General features: G+C 43.1%; 1 protein-coding gene across 3 annotated transcripts in view; it reads right to left on the bottom strand.

Annotated features, from left to right (window-relative positions):
• Positions 1-26,887, bottom strand: part of LOC135527788 (kelch domain-containing protein 8B-like) — a 214,301-nt gene that overhangs the window by 186,569 nt on the left and 845 nt on the right. For all 3 annotated transcript variants that reach the window (XR_010453478.1, XM_064956361.1, XM_064956362.1), the window contains exon 2: positions 2,983-5,658. Coding sequence is in view for 2 of the 3 variants with exons in the window: in XM_064956361.1 (XP_064812433.1) it covers positions 2,983-3,373 (391 nt within the window). In the remaining variant the exon portion in view is untranslated. The remainder of the gene's footprint in view (positions 1-2,982; positions 5,659-26,887) is intronic.

Genomic DNA, 26,887 nt, shown 5'->3' with positions numbered 1-26,887 from the left:
ACCTCCAGGGGGGCCCCCATTGATTTGTTAGTCATTCTCACTCAGATATCATATTATCATCATGACAAAATGTGTAGAATTGAATGAAATTAGCTTTAAAATAACAATTTATCTCCACCTCATGTCAAAAATGTGTAGAACAACAGGAAGAGAGTAGAAAAGGGCCTAACCCCCATCTTCAGCGTACACTGCAGCTGATGCAGCACCAGCTATAAGTAGGGCCATGTTTTCTGCACAATCACGTGACACGGCAAGATTGTATCCTGTATTTTAAGCCTTTTCCAGAAATTAGAATTACATCAAACATAAAAGCGATTGTCTGAGGTTGGAGCTGGACCATCTGACATAAAAAAGATAAGGGGACAGTTTGATGAAAAAGCTTTAAATAAAAAGGTTAAAATCCAGGCATGTCGCATGATGGCGTGAAACAAAGCCCTGACAGCAACAGAAGAGGAGGTAGTCACAGGTTGGCAAGGCGACACAACCACTGTCACTCTAAATACAATGCTGTTGTAACTTTTGCTCCCTGGGTGGCTTTTCGCCTCCAACACACACACAATCTTGCTGACTCACATCTAAAAAAAAAAACTTACACCCAGTTGTTGCCAAGCAACAGCAATGCTCGCTTGAAAATAAATCAAGATAAAAAAAACTGTGGAAGGTGAGAGGAGGGGGGGGGGTGATACAGCTGTGTATTGTGCATGATGTTCTGGAGGGTCGAGGGGGCTGGCCTGAAGAGCCCACAGCCAATCATCTGCCAGAGAGTGAGAGAGCCATCAGGAAGCATCAGTGGGAGAAGTTGAGATGTTGGGAAGCTTAGAGCACAGGTCAGAGCCTCAGCTCTGCTTATTATACACATCACACAGCTGCCAGTCCACACAGCACAGCACAGCACAGCACAGTACAACACACACACACACACACCACTTTCAGGCCTTATTGCTCTGACACACAGTAAGATGTAACACTGACATGGAGAAGAACTCTATTAAAACACTATTGAAGTGGGTGTTTTAACTTTTAACCAGACCTGGGTTGGATTATTAGTTATTTAAAATACTTATTTTATGTGTATTTTAATATTCTTAAAATAATGTGGCCCAAATCAACTACTTCTATTGGAAGTATTTAAAAGTATATAAATAGCACAATATTTGAAAGTATTTTCAAATACTTCTTTCAAATACTATTTTCAACAATGCAGTAATCAATAACAATGTAATACAACAACAAAAAAAGTTAAAAAAAAAAAAAAAAAAACACAAGATAAAAATATAAGAAAAAACCAAGATGGAGTGTATCACAGACAAGGAACAGCATCTAATGTCTGTGGAGAAAGACGAAGGACCGTGTTTAACCATGGCTTCACTCTCTTTCCTACCCAGGGATACTTCTGAAAACCAAAGGCTTACAGTATTAGTATATTCAGACAGCTGTGTAGAAACAAACCGAAACAGAAAACCAAATGAAAACAAAACTGGTGCTTTGCCCGCTGTTTTCTATCACTCAGTACTATCACTCAGTACTATCACTCAGTACTATCACCCAGTACTATCACCCAGTACTATCACTCAGTACTATAACTCAGTACTATCACTCAGTACTATCACTCAGTACTATCACTCAGTACTATCACCCAGTACTATCACCCAGTACTATCACTCAGTACTATCACTCAGTACTATCACTCAGTACTATCACTCAGTACTATCACCCAGTACTATCACCCAGTACTATCACCCAGTACTATCACCCAGTACTATCACCCAGTACTATCACTCAGTACTATCACCCAGTACTATCACTCAGTACTATCACTCAGTACTATCACTCAGTACTATCACCCAGTACTATCACCCAGTACTATCACTCAGTACTATCACCCAGTACTATCACTCAGTACTATCACTCAGTACTATCACTCAGTACTATCACCCAGTACTATCACCCAGTACTATCACTCAGTACTATCACCCAGTACTATCACCCAGTACTATCACTCAGTACTATCACCCAGTAATATCACCCAGTACTATCACCCAGTACTATCACTCAGTACTATCACCCAGTACTATCACTCAGTACTATCACCAGTACTATCACTCAGTACTATCACCCAGTACTATCACCCAGTACTATCACTCAGTACTATCACTCAGTACTATGACCATGAAAGGTCATTGTATTGCAGCCGTCTGCTAAGTAGTGTACTCACCATCTCAGAATGGAAGCTGATCATGTACGTAAACAGAAAGCAACAAGGAAAACTGCAGAGAAACACTCAGGGCTAAACAGCCACATATCTTCTCTCTCTCCAGGGGCTGTTCAAACTGTATAACATTCATCACCTGAGAACTATCAGGCCTCGGGGAGATCTAAAAAAAAAAAGAAGCTTTTTGTCTATCCAGTATGGTTACTTAATCAGGATGAGGCAATCTTCTACAGCTTGAGATAACTGAAGCTACTGACTATGCACTACAATCTTAAAGATCTTAGTGACACTCTAGTAAATTAGAAATTAACAGAAATCTGCTCCTGAGAAAGCTTAAAGGAATACTGTGAGATTCTGGAAGTTCTACATACATTGTGTAATGGGTCATTGGCTAGAAGGTATTGTCGAATCAGAGGTTCTACATACATTGTGTAGAAGGCCATTGGCTAGAAGGTATTGTCGAATCAAAAGTTCTACACACCCAGGGTTAGATGAACTCGTGGATACCATTTGTATGTCTCCACGTGCGGTATGAAGCAAGTTAGAAGTTGTTTCGTGAGACAATGCTAACTAGAGTTAGCGCAATGACTGGAAGTCTACAGATACGGTAGCATCGTGCAGTATCTCTTTAACAATGCTGTGGAGAGCTTTTTCCAGTACTGAAGATAATTCCTTATGCTATTTGTTAAGTGGGGGTTTTAGGCTCTCAATCTGATATTGTATTATCCTGTTGCAGCAGTCGTACAGTACCGTATAAGGTGGACTCTTACCTTTCTCTATAGAGGTGATGCCCATGGAGGGCTGTCCCAGGCTGGCCCTCCTCTCCCACTTGCCCTCGTCAGGGTTGTAGACCTCCACGGAGGACAGGGGGCTCTGCTGGAGGTCCATGCCCCCCATCACCATCACCTGACCCCCCAGGGCCACCGCCGACGCCCCCGCCCGGGCTGTAGGGAGCGGAGGAAGCTGGGTCCATGTCTGGCTCTCTATGTCCAGCACCTCAGCAGTATCTAAAGGCAGGCCTGTTTCACTGCATCCTCCCAGAACATAGAGCAGGCCCCCGTGGAACACAGGGGTGCAGTAGACCCTGCATGAGGACATGGGGGGGAACACCTCCCAGTACAGGGACTTGACAGGGCTCACTGCCATCTCAAGTACAGGCATCTCTCCTGAGGCTGGCAGTGGTGATGGGTCATTACAACACGGATGGGGTGGGGCGGGGGGATAAAAAAACAGACAAACAAAAACAACAAAGAGAGAAGCAGGGGCACTGCGGATCAGCCTCCTTTCTTGCTGCGCTGCTACATGATGCCCTGTCTAAAACGAGAGAGGGCGTGAGAGAGAGAGAGAGAGAGAGGGAGAGAGAGGGGGAGGGGGAGGGACAGAGAGAGAGGGGGGGGGGCAGAGAGAGAGAGGGAGTGTGACAGAGAGAGAGAGAGAGAGAGAGAGAGAGAGAGAGAGAGAGAGAGAGAGAGGGAGTGTGACAGAGAGAGGGAGAGCACAAGAGAGAGAGAGAGCGAGATTGCGAGAGAGAGCACGAGAGAGAGAGGGAGTGTGACAGAGAGAGAGCACGAGAGAGAGAGGGAGTGTGACAGAGAGCGAGAGAGAGCACGAGAGAGAGGGAGTGTGACAGAGAGAGAGAGAGAGAGCGAGAGTGACAGAGAGAGGGAGAGAGAGAGAGAGAGAGAAGGAGGGGCAGAGAGACGGAGAGAGAGAGAGAGGGACAGAGAGAGAGGGGGATGGAGAAAGAGAGAGGGAGGGAGAGAGGGGGAGGGAGGGAGAGAGACTACCTCAGCAATCTGCCAGATGCCTCCACTCCACTCCACCAAATGATTTATTCATTTATTACTGATCTTTTAGTGCAGGGGACCATCTGCCCTTTCTTTCCCTGTATTCACTCCATCCATGGGCCTTGATTTTTTTTTTTTTTTAAATCACTGCAGTTGATTAGTGTGTGCTACTCTCCAGGGAGGAATATGTTTTGTGAAGGCTTCCTGTGGCGAACACACTTAAAAGGTGTGCCTGGCTTTATGCATAATCCCTGTGAAATGTTATTGTCAAGTGGGAGATTGAGTAAGATCATAAAACTGGGGAGTAAAATGAACCTGTGATCACGTTCTCAGCCAAAGGCAATTATCATGGGCTCCAGCTCCTATATGAATCGGATGAAGAGGGTAGTGACAAAAACAAAGAAAAATCAAACAATGTCTTTAAATGAAAACTCTTGAGTATAATGGGAACAAGCTCTCGGGGTCGGACAGAATCTTTCTAATCAGACCAAAACGCTAAATCCCAGAAGGCAGCTGTCAACGGTCGACTGGGGCTGAAGAGTACCGTCTGTCCCACTTGGACACAGCGAGGCTCCCACAGAGATACCTGGCCTGTGTAGAAGAAGAGAAAACAGCCAGGCCTCTGACCCTGTGGAAGATTCAGCCGTGGACAGCCAGCGCTGTGACATTTACAGTCAGGGCCAGGCCAGGAGGTCCAGGGGGGGAGGTAGAGATCTGGAACAGCACGACCCACACACCAGCGGCACGACCCACTCCAAAGGTCACTGCTTCCACTGGGACTTTCAGGAATCGGATCGCACTGACAGAAAGTGTCATTGGCACACAAGCATTGTTAATTATTTAAACGGAGAGAGTACGTGACAGGAATGGGTGTTGTGGAAGGACAGGTAAATAAAAGGTGTAGGGAAGAGAAGTGAAAAAAGAGGGAGATACAAGTTTTTAAAAAGATAGAGGGCGGGGGGAGACAGGGAAAGACAGGTATGGGTAGATGTAGAGAGATCCTTAGAGACACGCTGGTGCGAGGCTACTGGAGTCTGAGTCCATCTAAAACAGCTATGATGAGAATGCAGGGAGTAGCTCGTCGACTCGGAGAGAGCGGACACACAGATATCTCAGATGAGATCCCCGGGTGTGTTTACGGAATGAGGAGGCTCTATCACAGGAAACCCCCCCTCCCCCTCCCCCCCGTCAGCTTCAACACAGACTTCAGAGGTGTTTCTTGCTCTTAGGCTTCGTGTGTATCCATCTCGGACACACTCTGAACACTCCGAGACTCTGGGCCTTGTTGTTCAATTACAAGGTACCTATGTATTCCTGAACAGCGCACTAGGTCTACGTGTTAGTTCAGTTGAGGCATCATTAAACAAACAAATGAGCTGGAAACACAACGCCTTTTCAGCACTGCAGGCTAAACTGTTCGCCAGAGGTGAAAGCAACCTTTTCCCCCTTCGTCATCAGAGTCGGTGGATTACAAATGCAGGAGGAGTGTTATAGAGACAGGACTTGTTTGTATTCCAGGAGCAGAACTCTGACTCTCCCACGACAATCTCTTGTTGCTGTTACTCCTTGGCTTTTGTAGTCCAGGGGTGATTGGAGGAGAAGGGTAGAGTTGTGTTGCGGCAGAACAGGTCGTGGAGGAGCTTACCTAAGCTCTCACTGCTACAGGAGGGGAAAAAACAAACAAGACAGAACAAGAGAAAAACTATCAATTAACTCGTAGGTATAACGTGGAGATATCAAATGATGGAGAGATACAGAATGAGAGAGAGAGAACCAGTACTGCCTCCTCAGGTGGGACTACATATTATGTAATTAGATCTGGCTAAACCAAATCCCAACAGAACGAACCACAGTGCAATCAACTCCGTTGACGACATCAGTCAGATGCTCTTTTGATGACACCCCTCACATTGAAAAGGACATCAGCAACAGGAAATAGGCTTGACTTTGTTCATTGGTACATCTATATTGCAACATTGTTCTAATCTAGTGCCACTATATTTCCCGTGGAGTAGGTAGCGGATATTATTGTTTTTGTCCCCCAAACCATTTGAGCTGCAGTGTGTGACCTTAATCTAGATTTCATCTCGTTGATGTGTTTTCCTCTCAATAGGAGAATTCAAAGCCCTTGACTACGGCTCAGTCAAGGCCCCTAATACTGAGATCAGTACCATGACAACAACACTATACCAGAAAGACTTGTGTATATATACGCCTCGCTCACTTAACATCTCTTTATATGTCAGACAGTCAACTGATGTTCATTACATTCTTCAAAAACAACATACGAATACCAAGTAAATGTTTATAATACATGTAAACAGTAGTGTCTTTGAATGGCAGATATTGCATTAGAGTTTGAGATATTGTGGACCTATGCTGCACTGGTTTGTACGTGCAAATGCAAATGAAAAACGTCAACAGAAATCTTAATATAGATTATCTACATGTCTTTAATGTGTAAATTCTGTCTTTTCATGACTGTATTCCACCTCCTTTTGTTGTCTTCTGAGGCCCTTACCCTCTACCCTCTTCCCCTCTTTTCATCCCTTTATATCCCTGTGCCCCCCCCCCATCTCTTTGAGCAGACAGAGACCCTATGAAACAGGGAGAGAGAACGAGAGAGACAGAGACAGATACTGTCTGGCTTTAGACCCAGTATCCTACTCCCAGCCACTGAAACACGATCAGAACCCCAGACCCAGCAAACCAAAACTGGTTCTTTGAAAGTTCCCAGAACATTCGTTAGGTCGCGGCAAATGTTCTCGCAACACAAAAACTGTCCAGTCGTGCTGATGATTATACAATGTCAGTATGAAAAATGTGCCTGATGTTGCAAGAACATTCCTAGAACACATTTTGTCTGTTCTTTAAAGATTCCCCAGGATGTCTGTGGGAACAGTCTGGTGGGAACATTGTGGATACATCACAAAAACTGTCCAGTTGTTTGGATGATTCTACAACGTTTCTTTTCGGGTGCAAAAAACATTCACCTGAGTTACATGATCAAATCAAATGTATTTATAAAGCCCTTTTTACCTCAGTAGATGCCACAAAGTGCTTATACAGAAACCCAAACAGCAAGCAATGCAGAAGCACGTTCCCAGAACACATTTAGTCTGTTCTTTAAATGTTCCCAGAATGTTTCATTAGGATGTGTGGAACAGTCTAGTGTTCAGTAGGTTCCCAAAACACTAAATATGCTCAGTTGTGATGACAGTCATGAAATGTTTAAGTGAGGTTACACAGGACATTCCTATAAATGTTGTAGAACACTTGGTCTACGTTTATAAAGGTTCCCAGAACATTTAATTAAGCTATGGAAGTTGTCTGGAATGTTGCAACAAAATTCTTGTGATATTGTAATAACATTTAAATATTCACAGAATATTCCCACAATGTTCCACAATTTCTAAATAATTCAATTTTTATGACATTCATAACATTTGTTATAGGTTTATCATAACATTCCATTGATGTTCACACAATATTTTATCTTGTCTTGGAGGTTCTCAGAACATTTTGAAACTGTTATATTTAAGTTTTACCTAATATTAACACAACATTGTCAGCATGAACATTTGTAGATTTTTTTATTTCACCTTTATTTAATCAGGTAGGCAAGTTGAGAACACCTTTATTTAACCAGGTAGGCAAGTTGAGAACACCTTTATTTAACCAGGTAGGCAAGTTGAGAACACCTTTATTTAACCAGGTAGGCAAGTTGAGAACAAGTTCTCATTTACAATTGCAACCTGGCCAAGATAAAGCAAAGCAGTTCGACACATACAACAACACAGAGTTACACAGAGTAAAACAAACATACAGTCAATAATACAGTATAAACAAGTCTATATACGATGTGAGCAAATGAGGTGAGATAAGGGAGGTAAAGGCAAAAAAAGGCCATGGTGGCAAAGGGTATGTTTGGCAGCATGAGTGAAGGATGTTTTGTTGCAAAATAGGAAGCCGATTCTAGATTTAACTTTGGATTGGAGATGTTTGATGTGTGTCTGGAAGGAGAGTTTACAGTCTAACCAGACACCTAGGTATTTGTGTAGTTGTAGTTGTCCACATATTCTAAGTCAGAACCGTCCAGAGTAGTGATGTTGGACAGGCGGGCAGGTGCAGGCAGAGATCGGTTGAAGAGCATGCATTTAGTTTTACTTGTATTTAAGAGCAGTTGGAGGCCATGGAAGGAGAGTTGTATGGCATTGAAACTCGTCTGGAGGGTTGTTAAGACAGTGTCCAAAGAAGGGCCAGAAGTATACAGAATGGTGTCGTCTGCTTTGAGGTGGATCAGAGACTCACCAGCAGCAAGAGCGACATCATTGATGTATACAGAGAAGAGAGTCGGTCCAAGAATTGAACCCTGAGGCACCCCCATAGAGACTGCCAGAGGCCCGGACAACAGGCCCTCCAATTTGACACACTGAACTCCATCAGAGAAGTAGTTGGTGAACCAGGCAAGGCAATCATCTGAGAAACCAAGGCTATCGAGCCTGCCGATGAGGATGTGGTGATTGACAATGAATACGGCTGCACAGTAATGAATCTTATCGATGGCGGTTATGATTTCGTTTAGGACCTTGAGCATGGCTGAGGTGCACCCATGACCAGCTCTGAAACCAGATTGCATTACGGAGAAGGTATGGTCGGATTCTAAATGGTCAGTAATCTGTTTGTTAACTTGGCTTTCGAAGACCTTAGAAAGGCAGGGTAGGATAAATATAGGTCTGTAGCAGTTTGGGTCAAGAGTGTTCCCCCCTTTGAATAGGGGGGATGACCGCAGCTGCTTTCCAATCTTTGGGAATCTCAGATGACATGAAAGAGAGGTTGAACAGGCTAGTAATAGGGGTTGCAACAATTTTGAGCAGATCATTTTAGAAAGAAAGGGTCCAGATTGTCTAGCCCGGCTGATTTGTAGGGGGCCAGATTTTGCTGCTCTATCTTGCAGCTCTTTCAGAACATCAGCTGACTGGATTTGGGAGAAGGAGAAATGGGGAAGGCTTGGGCGAGTTGCTGTGGGGGGTGCAGTGCTGTTGACCGGGGTAGGGGTAGCCAGGTGGAAAGCATGGCCAGTTGTAGAAAAATGCTTATTGAAATTATCAATTATAGTGGATTTATCGGTGGTGACAGTGTTTCCTATCCTCAGTGCAGTGGGCAGCTGGGAGGAGGTGTTCTTATTGTCCATGGACTTTACAGTGTCCCAGAACTTTTTTGAGTTTGTGTTGCAGGAAGCAAATTTCTGCTTGAAAAAGCTAGCCTTGGCTTTTCTAACTGCCTGTGTATATTGGTTTCGAGCTTCCCTGAAATGTTGCATATCATGGGGGATTTGATGCTAATGCAGTACGCCATAGGATGTTTTTGTGTTGGTTAAGGGCAGTCAGGTCTGGAGAGAACCAAGGGCTATATCTGTTTCTGGTTCTAAATTTCTTGAATGAGGCATGCTTATTTAAGATGGTGAGGAAGGCATTTTAAAAAAAGAACCAGGAACCTCTACTGACGGGATGTCAATATCCTTCCAGGATACCCCGGCCAGGTCGATTAGAAAGGCCTGCTCGCTGAAGTGTTTCAGGGAGCGTTTGACAGTGATGAGTGGAGGTCGTTTGACCGCTGACCCATTACAGATGCAGGCAATGAGGCAGTGATCGCTGAGATCCTGGTTGAAAACAGCAGAGGTGTATTTAGAGGGCAAGTTGGTTAGGATGATATCTATGAGGGTGCCCGTGTTTACGGCTTTGAGGTGGTACCTGGTAGGTTCATTGATAATTTGTGTGAGATTGAGGGCATCGAGCTTAGATTGTAGGATGGCCGGGGTGTTAAGCATGCTCCAGATCCTTTAAATAGATTAGAATACATCCCCATTATGTTTCTCTCCAGATTGAATGGCTTTTCGGCGGGGGGGGGGGGGGGTATTTCTATCTTATTAAAGTGTTCCCATCCTCTTTGTTTGTTGTGTACTTTTAACACTGTGTGTCCATCATGTGTTGAGAAAGTTTAATGAAATGTGACTTTTGTTGGATAGAACTTTAAATAACTCGTTGTCTGAAATACAGGCTCAGAACCATCTAACTACATTAAATTATTTATTTAATCTCAATTTCCAATCAAAACACATACATTCGTGCAATACCCATTATAAAAAATTACAATACATATATAATAAATATATATATAATAAAATTATAATACATATACAAAACCAAAGGTTCAATTAAATAATATTTTATTGATTTAAAAAGTTTAATTGCAGACATTTTTTTATGTCAATATCAAATAATTTCTGCCTACAGAGTAAGTCAACACGCCATTTAACTTTTTTCATATTTTGTTACGTTACAAAGTGGGATTCAAATTGTATTTATTGTAGTTTTTTTTGTTATTGATCTACACAAAATACTCCATAATGTCAAAGTGAAAAGAAAATGCGATACATTTTTTACAAGTTCATAAAAATCTATTACAAATGTAATTATTAAAATATAGTTGTTGCAGAAGTATTCAACCGCTTTGTTTAAGCAAGACTACATTAACTAAAAAGTTAAATCTGGCTTAACAAATCACATAAGTTAAATGGACTCACTCTGTGTGACATAACAGGGGTTGACTTGACTTCCCCTTCCTCTGTCCCCCACACATACAACATCTGTAAGGTCATTCAGTAAAGTATTGAATTTCAAGCACAGATTCAACTACAAAGACCTCACAAAGAAGGGCAGTGATTGATAGACGTGTAACAATAACAAATCTGACATTGAATATACACTACATGGACAAAGTTATGTAGACACCCCTGAAAATGAGTGGATTCGGCTATTTCAGCCACACCCGTTGCTGACAGGTGTATAAAATCGAGCACACAGCCATGCAATTTCCATAGACAAATACTGGCAGTAGAATTGCCCGTACTGAAGAGCTCAGTGACATTCAATGTGGCTCTGTCATAGGATGCCACCTTTCCAACAAGTCAGTTCATCAAATATCTGCCCTGCTGGAGCTGCCCCTGGTCAACTGTAAGTGCTGTTATTGTGAAGTGGAAACGTCTAAGAGCAACAACGGCTCAGCCGCGAAGTGGTAGACCACACAAGCTCACAGACCGGTAGTGATGAAGCGCGTAGCGCTTACAAAAAGTCTGTCCTCGATTACAACACTAACTACCGAGCTTCAAACTGCCTCTGGAAGCAATGTAAACACCAGAACCGTTTGTCGGGAGCTTCATGAAATGGGTTTCCATGGCCGAGCAGCCACACACAAGCTTAAGATCACCATGCGCAATGCCAAACGTCAGCTGGAGTGGTGTAAAAGCTCGCCGCCATTGTATTCTGGAGCTGGAAATGTGTTCTCTGGAGTGATTAATCACTCTTCACCATCTGGCTGTCCGACAGACAAATCTGGGTTTGGTGGTTGCCAGGAGAACGCTACCTGCACCAGGGCATAGTGCCAACTGTAAAGTTTGGTGGAGGAGGAATAATTGTCTGGGGCTGTTTGGGCTAAGCCCCTTAGTTCCAGTGAACAGAAATCATAATGCTACAACATAAAATGACATTCTAGATGATTCTGTGCTTCCAACTTTGTGGCAACAGTTTCAGGAAGGCCCTTTCCTGTTTCATCATGACAATGCCCCCATGCACACAGAAATGGTTTGTCGAGATTGGTGTGGAAGAACTTGACTGGCCTCCACAGAGCCCTGACTTCAACCCCATCGAACACGTTTGGGATGAATTGGAACACCGACTGCGAACCAGGCCTAATCGCCCAACATCAGTGCCCGACATCACAAATGCTCTTGTGGCTGAATGGAAGCAAGTCGCAGCAGCAACGTTCCAACATCTAGTGGAAACCTTGCCAGAAGAGTGGAGGCTGTTATTGTAGCAAAGCGGGGACCTACTCCATATTAATGCCCATGATTTTGGAATGAGATGTTCGACAAACAGGTGTCCACATACTTTTGGCCATGTAGCGTATCTTTAAGCATGGTGAAGTTAATAATTATGCTGTGGAGGATGTATTAAACAACACAGACACATCAAATACATAGTGTTCCGTCTGAACTGAGCTGCAGGACAGAAAGTAAGCCTGTGTGGCTCAGTCGGTAGAGCATGGCGCTTGCAACGCCAAGCGTCGTGGGTTCGTTTCCCACTGGGGCCACCCATATGTAAAAAGTAGTGGCCCCAGCCGACTTGTAAGTCGCTTTGGACAAAAGCGTCTGCTAAATGGGATATATTTTTTTTTATATTTAAACTGATTCGGGATGTCACCATGACATTTGTGATTTTAAAACAGCTCCAGAGTTCAATGGCTGTGATGGGAGAAAAATGGATGGATTGACACAACATTGTAACATTGAAAAGAAGAATAAAAATATACAGAAATATACAAAACATGAATATGTATGCAACAAGGCACTAAAGTAATACTGACGGAAAAAAAAACATGGCAAAAGAATACACTTTTTTAGGCCGAGTTTCAAAGCCTTACGTTTGTTTGGGGCAAATCCAACGTAACACATCACTGAGTAACTGCGTCCTTATTTTCAAGCATGGTGGTGGCTGCATCACGGTATGGGTATGCTTGTCATCGGGCAAAGACTGGGTAGTTTTCCAGGATGAGAATAAATGAGGATGGAGCAAAGCACAGGCAAAATCCTAGAGGAAAACCTGCTTCAGTCTGCTTTCCACCAGACACTTTCCACCAGACACTGGGAGGGGAAATCACCTTTCAGCAGGACAATAATCTACAACACAAAGACAACTCTCCACTAGAGTTAGTTACCAAGAACACTTGAATCTTCCTGAGTGGCCGAGTTACAGTTTTGATTTAAATCTGCTTGAACATCTATCGCTGTCTAGCCATGATCTCCAACACCTTGACACAGCTAGAAGAATTTTGAAAAGAATAATGGGCGAATATTGCGCAAAGCCGGTGTGCAAAGCTCTTATGAGACTTACTCAAGAAGGCTCACAGCTGTAATCATTGCCAAAGGTGTTTCTAACATGTGTTGACTTTATTACACTTATATAAACAAGGTGTGTTTTTTAAATAATATATATTTAATTTTTTCTGTCTTCCACTTTGACATTTGAGTATTTTGTGTAGATCGTTGACAAAAAACGGACAATTAAATCCATTTGAATCCAACTTTGTAACACAATAAGATGTGAAGAAATCCAAGACGTTCTACAGGCAGTATGGGGCGGTTTGGAGGACAAACTAATACTACACTAAATTGCACTTTGCACATGGTATAAAATAGTCTCAGAATTGCCCTGGTCTAGATTTTAAAAGTCTCAATTCAAGAAGGACGACTAGAGTTAAGGTAGATATAAGTGAAGGCTTAAATGAAACCTGGCCAGAGGCAGGTGTAAATTCTGATTAATGGATGTTGGCACCCAGGTTGACCTTGACAATGGAGGAAAATGGATTACCTGAACTATTTCAATGATGATCAAAGAGCAGCACCAAGGCCAGGCAGAAGGCTGGATTCAGACAGGAGCAACCCACTAAATGATTTTGATTAAATCTATTTCTGTGACCGTTTCCGTATGTACAAAGGAAATGCAGCTGACATTTCTTTGCTTGAGACAAGGCTTTTATCTGACTCTCTTAGGGGAAGGCTCGTCCCTCCTTCCTTACAAGTTCTGATCACCTTGAGGTTTTTAACATCTAGAACATTCCATCGTGAAACAGGACATTTGTGTGGTGTAAGTGAACCGACTGTATGTAAAATAGTCCACAATGTCTGCAATGCTATATGAAAATTGAAAGACAATTACATCAAGTTCCCTGATGCTGCTGCCCAGGCCAACTACTAGAGTTCTATGAATACTAAGATAGCCCTTGCTGCCTAAGATAGCCCTTGCTGGCCGGTTCCCCTCTTTCCACTGGGATTCTCTGCCTCTAACCCTATTACAGGGGCTGAGTCACTGGCTTACTGGTGCTCATTCATGCCGTCCCTAGGAGCGGTGCGTAACTTGTGTGGGTTGAGTCACTGATGTGATCTTCCTGTCTGGGTTGGCGCCCCCCTTGGGTTGTGCCGTGGCGGAGATCTTTGTGGGCTATACTCGGCCTTGTCTCAGAATGGTCCAGTTTCTCTGCTCCAGTTTCAACTGTTCTGCCTGCGGCTATGGAATCCTGACCTGTTCACCGGACGTTCTACCTGTCCCAGACATGCTGTTTTCAACTCTCTAGAGACAGGAGCGGTAGAGATACTCTTAATGATCGGCTATGAAAAGCCAACTGACATTTACTCCTGAGATGCTGACCTGTTGCACCCTCGACAACTACTGTGATTATTATTATTTGACCATGCTGGTCATTTATGAACATTTGAACATCTTGGCCATGTTCTGTTATAATCTCCACCCGTCACAGCCAGAAGAGGACTGGCCACCCCTCATAGCCTGGTTCCTCTCTAGGTTTCTTCCTAGGTTTTGGTCTTTCTAGGGAGTTTTTCCTAGCCACCGTGCTTCTACACCTGCATTGCTTGCTGTTTGGGGTTTTAGGCTGGGTTTCTGTACAGCACGTTGAGATATCAGCTGATGTACGAAGGGCTTTATAAATACATTTGATTTGAATACGGGACCTTCCCTGGATGTCATATTCCCATTCCTCTACACCAGATGCTGACAGGAATCGTAAAACAACTGGTTTTCAATAAGTGTACAATATGTGTGCACTCTCAATGTGCCATTCTCCAACATCGTTGCACCATTGGAAAGGAATTCATGACTCAAAGATTTTCAGAAACTCCTCTTTGTTTCCAGATTCAGAAAACGTTAATGTCCTCAGAGCGGCAATACATTTTGTTCGGGGTGGAGTGGATGGGGAGTGGATGGGGAGAGTCAACCGCCTTCTGGATGGCTCTGCCCAGGTAGAGAGATTACGATTCTTGTTGTTGCTGCCCCATGATATTTCTGCAAGTCCTGACTATCTTGCCCAACCTATTTTTCTGTGCAATCTTGATATTCCCAAAACCAGCAGGTCAAGCAGTAGGACAGAATGCTCTCAATGAAATATTTATAAAAGACAACCATGATGGTTAGATCAACATTTTTAATGTTCAGCTTGAAGGAGGACAATATATTGGAATCATACTTGGTGACAGTATGCACAGAACAACTGCTTGTTCAATCCGTATCTCCATGCAATAATGACTGAGCAACAACGGTACAACCAAGCTCATATCCACACAAGAGGTGTAGTGGAGCTCATGTTTTTTATTTTATTTTACCTTTATTTAACCAGGCAGGTCAGTTAAGAACACATTCTTATTTTCAATGACGGCCTGGGAACAGTGGGTTAACTGCCTGTTCAGGGGCAGAACGACAGATTTGTACCTTGTCAGCTCGGGGGTTTGAACTCGCAACCTTCCGGTTACTAACCACTAGGCTACCCTGCCACCCCAGGAGTATGGAATAGTCATTTGGTGTATGGAATAGTCGTTTGGTGTATGGAATAGTCGTTTGGTGTATGGAATAGTCGTTTGGTGTATGGAATAGTCGTTTGGTGTATGGAATAGTCGTTTGGAGTATGGAATAGTCGTTTCCAGTGTCTCAGAAAAACATTGCGCTTTCAACCAAGATACCGTATTGTCATAAATGCAACAGCATGGCTGCCCAATGCTTCACAATGACCTCAAACAGCATGGCTGCCCAATGCTTCACAATGACCTCAAACAGCATGGCTGCCCAATGCTTCACAATGACCTCAAACAGCATGGCTGCCCAGTGCTTCACAATGACCTCAAACAGCATGGCTGCCCAGTGCTTCACAATGACCTCAGACAGCATGGCTGCCCAATGCTTCACAATGACCTCAAACAGCATGGCTGCCCAGTGCTTCACAATGACCTCAAACAGCATGGCTGCCCAGCACTTCACAATGACCTCAAACAGCATGGCTGCCCAGTGCCTCACAATGACCTCAAACAGCATGGCTGCCCAATGCTTCACAATGACCTCAAACAGCATGGCTGCCCAATGCTTCACAATGACCTCAAACAGCATGGCTGCCCAATGCTTCACAATGACCTCAAACAGCATGGCTGCCCAATGCTTCACAATGACCTCAAACAGCATGGCTGCCCAGCGCTTCACAATGACCTCAAACAGCATGGCTGCCCAGTGCTTCACAATGACCTCAAACAGCATGGCTGTCCAGTGCTTCACAATGACCTCAAACAGCATGGCTGCCCAGTGCTTCACAATGACCTCAAACATCATGGCTGCCCAGCGCTTCACAATGCCCTCAAACAGCATGCTGCCCAGCGCTTCACAATGACCTCAAACAGCATGGCTACCCGGCGCTTCACAATGACCTCAAACAGCATGGCTGCCCAATGCTTCACAATGACCTCAAAATATGTGTATTTTACCTATTTTTGAATAAGCCTGTAACGTAACAAAATGTAGAAAAAGTCAGGAGTGCGGAATCCGAATGCACTGTAAATGAGCTTACAATGAAAAAACAAGGTCATAATTTCCTAATGTTTAGGCCTATCATAGCCAGCTACATGTCCTAATGTTTAGGCCTATCATAGACAGCTACATGTCCTAATGTTTAGGCCTATCATAGCCAGCTACATGTCCTAATGTTTAGGCCTATCATAGCCAGCTACATGTCCTAATGTTTAGGCCTATCATAGCCAGCTACATTTCCTAATGTTTAGGCCGATCATAACCAGCTACATGTCCTAATGTTTAGGCCTATCATAGACAGCTACATGTTCTAATGTTTAGGCCTATCATAGACAGCTACATGTCCTAATGTTTAGGCCTATCATAGACAGCTACATGTCCTAATGTTTAGGCCGATCATAACCAGCTACATGTCCTAATGTTTAGGCCTATCATAGCCAGCTACATGTCCTAATGTTTAGGCCTATCATAGCCAGCTACATGTCCTAATGTTTAGGCCTATCATAGCCAGCTACATGTCCTAATGTTTAGGCCGATCATAACCAGCTACATTTCCTAATGTTTAGGCCTATCATAGACAGCTACATGTCCTAATGTTTAGGCCGATCATAACCAGCTACATGTCCTAATGTTTAGGCCTATCATAGCCAGCTACATGTCCTAATGTTTAGGCCTATCATAACCAGCTACATTTCCTAATGTTTAGGCCTATCATAACCAGCTACATGTCCTAATGTTTAGGCCTATCATAGCCAGCTACATGTCCTAATGTGTAGGCCTATCATAGCCAGCTACATGTCCTAATGTTTAGGCCTATCATAGCCAGCTACATGTCCTAATGTTTAGGCCTATCATAGCCAGCTACATGTCCTAAGTTAATATTGCATTTTACCGGGTAGAAATAGGCTGATTCCACTGAGAAAAGTACCAGAAAAATGTAGCTCCACATCAGTCAGAGCTGTCTGCTGATATAATGCCTATTTGTAAATTCTCATCCGAATTTAGAAGTTCATCTGAAGAACAAAATTGCCGACCAGAAATGACAAAAATAAGCATTTTAGATCTGCATTTACAAAATGCAGCAAGATATTTCTTATGCTTTTTATTTTTTTTCCTGCGTGAAAAAAAAAATCTGAATTCTGCATTAACACAACCACTAAGTTTAACTTGTTGCCTAAGCAAGTGGCTGAATTATTAAGGCGGCAGGTCATCATATAGTGTTAGCGTTCTGCCGTGTTTGAGAAGTCAAAGCCCTTTGATTTCCTTGCGTTTTTTCTCCTCTCCATTGTCAGTCTGTCAGCTTCTCCCCCCTCTTCTCAGAGCAGGCAGGTCCGTTGCCCTAGGACTCCAGACTCCACAGAGACACAGCGTGTAGACTAGCACTGGCTCTTCAGCAGCATTTCTTCCTTCAGACAAGCATGTGTCAAAACGTTGTTTTGCACAATGTCTCTCGTACACATTCGCTTGTAAATGTCCAAACTCACCAAAAACTACATTCCTACCTATACATGTATAACTTTATGAGTTGGATTGCCTGTCTTTGCAAATCGTTTATTTTAGTTTGTGTTCGTTAACGTTAGCATTCTGGTTATTGACGTCCAATGGGCACCCAATAGGCTGGTAATACTGTAAATGCCGGGGTTAGAGAAGGATGTCGGTATGACGATGTGAACATCTGGATCCCACCTAGCACATCTAAATGCTGTGGGGGTAAAATACTTCACACTGATCAGTGTGGCGGTAAATCGCTTTCTTCAAAAGATATCCTTAAATCCCTCCTTGGAGAAGCTGGTACACATCCCCTCTAACTTCACAGGAGGTGGAAATACTGCAATGAAAGGAAATGTGCATTTTGCTAAAGTAAAACAAATTAACCCTGAAAGTTAAAAAGGTTTCATGTTATCGTGGTAAACAACTAAATGTTTTAAAGACGTTCTACTTTATCTACATTGTCAGAAACACACCTTGTCTTTCATCATAACCCTTTAACTGTTGGCATTACAGTATGTTCAACATGTTTCTGATCCTCTGGGCAACGAGCTACTAAATCAAATCTTATTCGTCACTTACACATGTTTAACAGATGTTATTGCGGGTGTAGAGAAATGCTAGTGTTTCTATCTTCAACAGTGCAGTAATATCTAACAATTCACAACAATACACACAACCTAAAATTAAAATCACGGAATTAAGAAATATATAAATATTAGGATGAGCGATGTTGGAGTGGCATAGATTAAAATACATTAGAATAGAATACAGTATATACATATGAGATGAGTAAAGCACAAATATGTAAACGTTATTAAAGTGACTAGTTTTCCATTATTAAAGTGACCAGTGATTTCAAGTCTATGTATATGGGGCAGCAGCCTCTAAGGTGCAGGGTTACATAACCGGTTGGAAGCCGCCTAGTGATGGCTATTTAAAAGTCTGATGGCCTTGAGATAGAAGCTGTTTTTCAGTCTCTCGGTCCCAGCTTTGATGCACTTGTACTGACCTCGCCATCTGGATGATAGTGGGGTGAACAGGCAGTGGCTCAGGTGGTTGTTGTCCTTGATTATCATTTTGGCCTTCCTGTGACATCAGGTGCTGTAGGTGTCCTGGAGGACAGGTAGTTTGTCCCCGGTGATACGTTGGGCAGACCTCACCACCCTCTGGAGATGCCTGCAGTTGCGGGCGGTGCAGTTGCCATACCAGGCGGTGATATAGCCCGACAGGATGCTCTCAATTGTGCAGCTGTAATAGTTTGTGAGGGTTTTAGGTGCCAATACATATTTATTCAGCCTCCTGAGGTTGAAGAGGCGCTGTTGCACCTTCTTCACCACACTGTCTGTGTGGGTGGACCATTTCAGTTTGTCAGTGATGTGTACGCCAAGGAACTTGAAGTTTTCCACCTGCTCTTCTGTGGTCCCATCGATGTGGATAGGGGCGTGCTCCCTTTGCTGCTTCCTGAAGTCTACAATCATCTCCTTTGTTTTGTCGACATTCAGTGAGAGGTTATTTTCCTTGCACCACACTCCCAGGGCCCTCACCTCCGCTCTGAAGGCTGTCTCGTCATTGTTGGTAATCAGGTCTACCACTGTTTTGTCGTCTGCAAACTTGATGATTGAGTTGGAGGCGTGCATTGCCACGCAGTCATGGGTGAACAGGGAGTATGCTGTGTTGAATGCTGAGCTATAGTCAATGACCAGCATTCTTACATAGGTATTCCTCTTGTCCAGATGGGCTAGGGCCATGTGCAGTGCAATGGCAGTAAGCAAATTTAAGGTGGTCTAGGGTGTCAGGTAAAGTAGAGGTGATATGATCCTTAACTAGCCTCTCAAAGCATTGAGTGCTATGGGGAAATATTAATTTTGTTCAGTCACCTTTGCTTTCTTGGTACAGGAACAATGGTGGACATCTTGTAGCAAGTGGGGACAGCGAACTGGAATAGGAAGAGATTGAATATGTCCGTAAACACCCCAGCCAGCTGGTCTGCGTATGCTCTGGACGCAGCTAGGAATGCCATCTGGGCCGGCAGCCTTGCGAGGGTTAACACGCTTAAATGTCTTACTCACATCGGCCACAGAGAAGGAGAGCCCACAGACCTTGGTAGCAGGACGAGCCAGTGGCACTGTGTTATCCTCAAAGCGGGTGAAGAACGTATTTAGTTTGTCCGGATGCAAGACGTCGGTGTCCGCGACATGGCTGGTTTTCCCTTTGTAGTCCATGATTGTCTGTAGACCCTGCCACATACATCTTGTCTCTGAGCTGTTGAATTGCGACTCCACTTTGTCCCTGTACTGACGTTTTGCCTGTTTGATTGCGTTACAGAGGGAATAACTACACTAAATTTGCTTTGTTATAATCTCCAGATACAATAAATTCAGCCTCAGGATATGTGGTTTCCAGTTTGCATAAAGTCCAGTGCGGTTCTTTGAGGGCCGTCGTGGTATCGGCTTGAGGGGGAATATACACGGCTGTGACTATAACCGAAAATTATTATCTTGGGAGGTTATACGTTCATCATTTGATTGAGGTATTCTAGGTTGGGTGAACAAAAAGACTTGAGTTTCTATACGTTATCACAATCACACCATAAGTTGTTAATCATGAAATATACAGCCCCGCCTTTTTTCTTCCCAGAGAGTTCTTTATTCCTGTCTGTGCGATATACTGAGAACCCAGCTGGCTGTATGGACAAAGACAGTATATCCAGAGAGTTCTTTATTCCTGTCTGTGCGATATACTGAGAACCCAGCTGGCTGTATGGACAAAGACAGTATATCCAGAGAGTTCTTTATTCCTGTCTGTGCGATATACTGAGAACCCAGCTGGCTGTATGGACAAAGACAGTATATCCAGAGAGTTCTTTATTCCTGTCTGTGCGATATACTGAGAACCCAGCTGGCTGTATGGACAAAGACAGTATATCCAGAGAGAGCCATGTTTCCATGAAACAGACTATGTTACAATCCCTGATGTCTCTCTGGAAGGAGATTCTCGCCCTGAGCTCGTCTACATATTATTATCCAGAGACTGAATATTAGGGAGTAATATACTCTGAAGCAGTGGATGGTGTGAGCGCCTCCTGAGTCGGACTAGAAGTTCACTCCGTATACCGCTTTTCTACTGGCGGTGTTTTGGATCAGCCTCTAGAATCAGTTAAATTGCCCTGGGGGGTAGGAACAAAGGATCCAATTTGGGAAAAGTCATATTCCCGGTCGTAATGCTGGTGAGTTACCGCTGCTATAGTATCAAAAAGTTATTTCCGGCTGTATGTAATAACACCCAAAATTTCCTGGGCTAATAATGTAAGAAATAACACACAAAACAAAATACTGCAAAGTTACGTAGGAGCGGAGCTGCCCTATCTGTCGGCGCCATCTTGATTGTATCCATACTAATGAGACTAGATCCATCACATCGTAGAACTAATCGAAGCGTCATCACATCGCTCAGCCTGCCCCGACCCTAAAGACAAGAGTGATTCACAGCCAGAGGAACCAGCAGAAACACACAGGGGATGGAGGACTTCGGCGAGTGTGAGAAATAATTTACGGTTCGACAGCACACACACACACACACACACAAATTCATATTATGAACAAGAGAGAGAGAGACAGAGAGAAATATGATGGATGGTGAATTTGCATTTGAATTTAAGATAGAGAGAGGGGTGGTGACGGGAGATGAGCATAAGAGAGAGTAGGAGAGAGAGAGAGAAATATATGTACTATGAGCTAGAGCATGTTTGTATGTAAAACTCACAGCTTTTTCTGCCACTTTTATTAAACAGCAGGATGAATGGCCACTGGTGGACCTGAGGTCAACTGTCCAATCAGACACTTCACTGGCCCACACCATGAAGACAGTCCAGGTCGCCTGGGATAATCCGAACTTCAGACCCAAGCACCACACAACAGAGACGTGACCATAGGCTCACATACAAGGGGAACAAATACCCATGAGCCAAATTAAGTCCTCCACATGTCCCCATCATCCTACTCTCATCAGTAGTAAAGTGATGTTTGAACTCTGCATGTGAAGCTTTAGGGCTCTATTGGATCGCTGAAGCATTACAGATTGCGCAATACATATATATATTTTTAAGGGTAATTTTCAATGGGGTCGTTTAACGTGAATTTGTATTTGTTTATATTATTATTTATTTAACTAGGCAAGTCAAGTGAATGCAGTCACCACAAGTGTGGGAACATGGCCTTTAAATTTAAATCACGCTGTAAAGCTGAACTTTTGTGATAAGGATTGAATAGAGCCCTTAAGTCTATTCGGGGGCGGGGGGGAGGGGGGGGGGTCTATGATGAGAACTCAGCAGGATTCCACTGAAGAAGTGTTTGGAACCGAACAGTGAGAGATAGAGGGAGGGATGGTCGTTATAAAAGTGCCTTCCTCTAAGTCCTATCTGAAGAGCTACAGGTAAACCTGTTCCAGCGCGAGGTAGCAAGAGCTATCGTCAAGTCCAATCTCCCACCACTTGCATTATACAGTGTTAGTGACAGTGTTAGTGACAGTCGTCATGACAGAGGGAGTGTCGGACAGAGACTTCCCTGCTAACAGTGTCCACAGCAGACAGAGAGAGAGAGAGAGGAAATAGGAGACCACCACAGCTAAATCTGTAGCCAACAAGGCACTTGTGGAGACAAAACACATATCCATTCACTGATGAAAATGTCTCCATAGAGAGCGGGCAGAGCAGCGCTGGCACTTCCTCCCTTGGCAGCGGCTCTTTGCCATGACTGGGTGGGCGTCTAGGGACTTATATTCCGTTCAGCTCATACGGCTGAACCTTGATTCCCCTGGGCCTTATGTCCCCTTTAAATAGATAGAAGGATGTGAGATAGATAGAAGGATGTGTGTGAGAGAGAGAGAAATAGAGGGAGGCGTGATAAACAGAAACAGCTGAAAACCAACTGAGAGATACAGTAAGAATAGAATCGTAAAATAAGAAAAGCACTGGGAGTCAACAAAAAGACATGCAGTGAATCATATTGTCTCTCCATAGTATAGTGGACTGAGGCCATTTACACAACACTAACATCTTGCTTTTACTACCCCCATCTCCCTCTCCCAGGGCACTTTCTAATGGAACCCCAGGCTCCCAACGGGCATAGCAATAACCTTTCTAGAAGCGTCACAGAAACACTGCCAGCCACTTTATGAAGTTCCCTGAGTTCCTGAGGCCAGGGAGGGGAGAGAGCAAGCCGTTCTCTAACAACATTAATGACCATGTTGGGTAAAGAATTATCCGCTTATGAACTTGATTTAAGAGGTCAAATATGCTTGGGAGAAATCCGTTTCCCTCTGCAGGATATCAATTCAATTGGACATTGCAGAACATTACACCATCTGCAGCAAGGCAATTACACATTTCCCCATCAGACTGGTTCTGACAAACCAACAGATGTGTGTGTGTGTGTGTGTGTGTGTGTGTGTGTGTGTGTGTGTGTGTGTGTGTGTATGTGTGCGTGTGTTCGTCTGAACGTGTGAATTGTGTAGTAGTTAAGAATGTAGTGTTATAGAATTATCGTATTGGTAAAGGGTGTCATTGCTGATCGGCAGGAAGTAATCTAATAGCTCCTCTAACCTTCCTCTAGCCTTCCTACCTCATCCCCAAGAGTAGTTATTGTAGGATGGCTTCTGTCAAACTATCTTTCACACCTTCTATGATGTATGAGGTGGACAGGACTTCACACTAGGGTGTGAATATCACACTAACGTGACTTATGGAGGGCTAGGCCCGAGGACCACAACAAGCCCTTCGCACGCACGCACGCCCTTCGCACGCACACACACACGCACACACACACACACACCCATAATAAACTTGTCAGATCAAAGGTGTTTACATACAACACCTGGCGACCACGTGGTCATCTAATTTAATTACCACGTGGTTATCTAATTTAATTAACACGTGGTTATTTTATTTCCTCATTACCTCATAAATCATGAGGTGTGAAATACAGTTTAACAGAACAAACCCAACATCATGTGAAGTCACGTGGGTGTGAGATTCACAGTCTCGTGTGATGTCCCGCCCCTTTTATAAATCAACAAGGTGTGAAAGATTGACAGAAGCCACCTTACGACAACTCCGCTTGGGGATTTAAATCAGGAAAAATAACTTAGATCGGGAAATCCGTACAGGGAAAGCCTGGATTGTATAGTATCTATGGCGGAGGGATATTTCTCACCCCTGGTGCAACCCCCCAGATGTTCAAAAGGAGAAGCTTGACCACAAATAACTCATTTTAATTGGTTTAGCAGTAAAATATTAGTGCATTTGCTAATGTGTCTCCTGGGTTCGGGCTCCTCTCTAACATCAATCCTATTAGGGGAGAGTGGGATAAATTGAGCCAACCTTGTTTTTAGGAATCATATTCATATAATTAATAATTTGACCAAATAATAATAATTTCATAGAGTCTGTGAAGGAAGAAACCACATGAAAAAGGTGGTAAGCAAGTTAGGTCCCCAGAAAATATTTTTCACCAAGTCAAATAAATTGATTGTGTTAGAGGTTTCATGATGCTTGTATCTAAACCAAAGTAGATCATTTTAAGATTGTTCTATACATTAGTTGGGGCCTCTATAAGCTTCTATATGAGGTCCTAACCTAGCATGAAAGTGCATCCTTGTAGCTGTGTGTGCTAATATAGTCAAAATATTTGCAAGTTGAGCCAATGGCCATGGAGTATGTTGAGCCAATGGCCATGGAGTATGTTGAGCCAATGGCCATGGAGTATGTTGAGCCAATAGTTGAGCCAATCCCAGGCGAAAAGCAATGCATTATCACTGGGATATGGAGGTAACAACAGGGCCTGGCCTATGTTAAAAGCGTTTTTAAAAAGTACTAAATCGTTAGGTGTTAAGCCTAAAAGATGCATCAAATTACTAAAAGACAAAAAGCGATGGTGATTGTGTTGAATTGTGTTTAGCAAATAAAGATATATATTTAATTCAGTACAGAAATTTATAGGAGGCTTAACTTACCCCGTCTCGTGGTTCAATGTACCCCCATACCCCATTACCCCCATACCCCATTACCCCCATACCCCATTACCCCCATACCCCATTTCCCCCATACCCGGGGTAACTCGTGCCAAGAGACAACTTCTTTTGGACAAGCTATGTTTTCTAGACTGTAAAGGTTAACATGAATTCTGATTATTATTCTGATTATTTCCAGGGATACACAGCATCCTGAAATATACACTGAGCGTACAAACATGCTCTTTCCATGACATAGACTGACCAGGTGAATCCAGGTGAAAGCTATGATCCCTTGTTCATGTCACTGATTAAATCTACTTCAATCAGTGTAGATGAAGGGAAGGAGACGTGGTTAAGAGAAGGATTTTTAAGCCTTGAGAGAATCGAGACATGGATTGTGTATGTGTGTCATTCAGAAGGTGAATGGGCAAGACAAAATATTTCAATGTCTTTGAACGGGGTTTGGTCGTTTTGGTAACTTTCCCTAGATCTGTGCCTCGACATAATCCTGTCTCGGAGCTCTACGGACAATTCCTTCAACCTCATGGCTTAGTGTTTAGTCTGACATGCACTGTCAACTGTGGGACATTGTATAGACAGGTGTGTGCATTTCCAAATCATGTTTAATCAATTGAATTTACCACAAGTGGACTGCAATCAAGTTGTAGAAACATCAAGGATGATCAATGGAAATAGGATGCACCTAAGCTCAAATTTGAGTCTCATAGTAAAGGGTCTGAATAATTATGTAAATAAGGTATTTCTGTTTTAAGGTGATACATTTTAGAATACGCTGTAACAAAGTGTGGAAAAAGTTAAGGGGTCTGAATACTCGGAAAGAATACAGCGTATTCTAAAATGGATGAAAAATACAACTTTTTACTCATCAATCTACACACAATATCTCATAATGACAAAGCAAAAACAGGTTTTTCAGAAATTTTTGCAAAAACAGAAATACCTCTCACGCTTTAGTCTTACATCTAATGTCACCATGAAATAGGTTGGAACAGTCTGAACACAACATTTAGAAAAACTATAAAGACCAGGGTGGGACTGAATCTTTCTACATCAGAATGATGAAAGTAAAATGGAACCTTTTGAATCCTCAGTTTCTGTCTTCATCTGACTAAGATATTTATAAAACACAAGACCAAAGTGTGGACATGAAGGCAGCTTTAGCCTGTAGAAAATCAACATCAAGATCCCCTAATTCTAAAAGTGAATTTGTCATAATAATTTCTGAGATCTATTTGAAAACTAAACACAAGCTTTCCAAATACAAAAGGACAGTTCCGTGCCCTTTTGCATGTACCTAATAGCATTCATACTGGATCTATGAATGGTAAAAGATATTTTCTTTCGGAGCGTCATGCGTGCACTGATTTTGAGTAAACAATTATTCTCCTTTTCTACCACCGAGGGAGTTTGGGTGACAACAGGAGAGGCGGGTCCTGTTCCCTGGCACAGTAGGCATTGTGCCATCCCATACCCGACTGATTGAGGATGGTATTAAACAGCACAATGGGGACATAGGCACAACAATGCTTCTCTCCTACTCTGTAAGACAGGCAGGAAAGCTGCATGCCAATCAAACTGTAGAAATAATTATGCAAATAGGGGATAGTCTAAGCAGGTTATAATTACAGAACAGAACATATGGCAATTATTATCACAATGTGATGATAGTTTTACAGTGATGGTGTAATTTCTAACTGTTGTTGACAAATATTGCAATTAACTGAGTAAAAATAGCAGAGTGGCATTGATTGGGCTTACAAAATGTAGTAGGAGAAATGATAACAGAAAACAATTTGTAGGTGGCTAATCTTATCAGTTTTATGGATTATCTGGCTATTGCATATGTGTGCATGTGGTCTGGTCCATTTTTTGCTCAGTGAGCCTGTCTAACTTGTGTTTTCTTTGCGCAAAATGATAATTATCTGGCTAATAATGTCCTGGCATGTGTT

This window comes from Oncorhynchus masou, chromosome 33 (genome assembly GCF_036934945.1).
Source record: "Oncorhynchus masou masou isolate Uvic2021 chromosome 33, UVic_Omas_1.1, whole genome shotgun sequence".
Taxonomy (NCBI): domain Eukaryota; kingdom Metazoa; phylum Chordata; class Actinopteri; order Salmoniformes; family Salmonidae; genus Oncorhynchus; species Oncorhynchus masou.
Note: the sequence above shows the minus strand (reverse complement) of the source record. Positions and strands in the feature narration are given on the sequence as shown.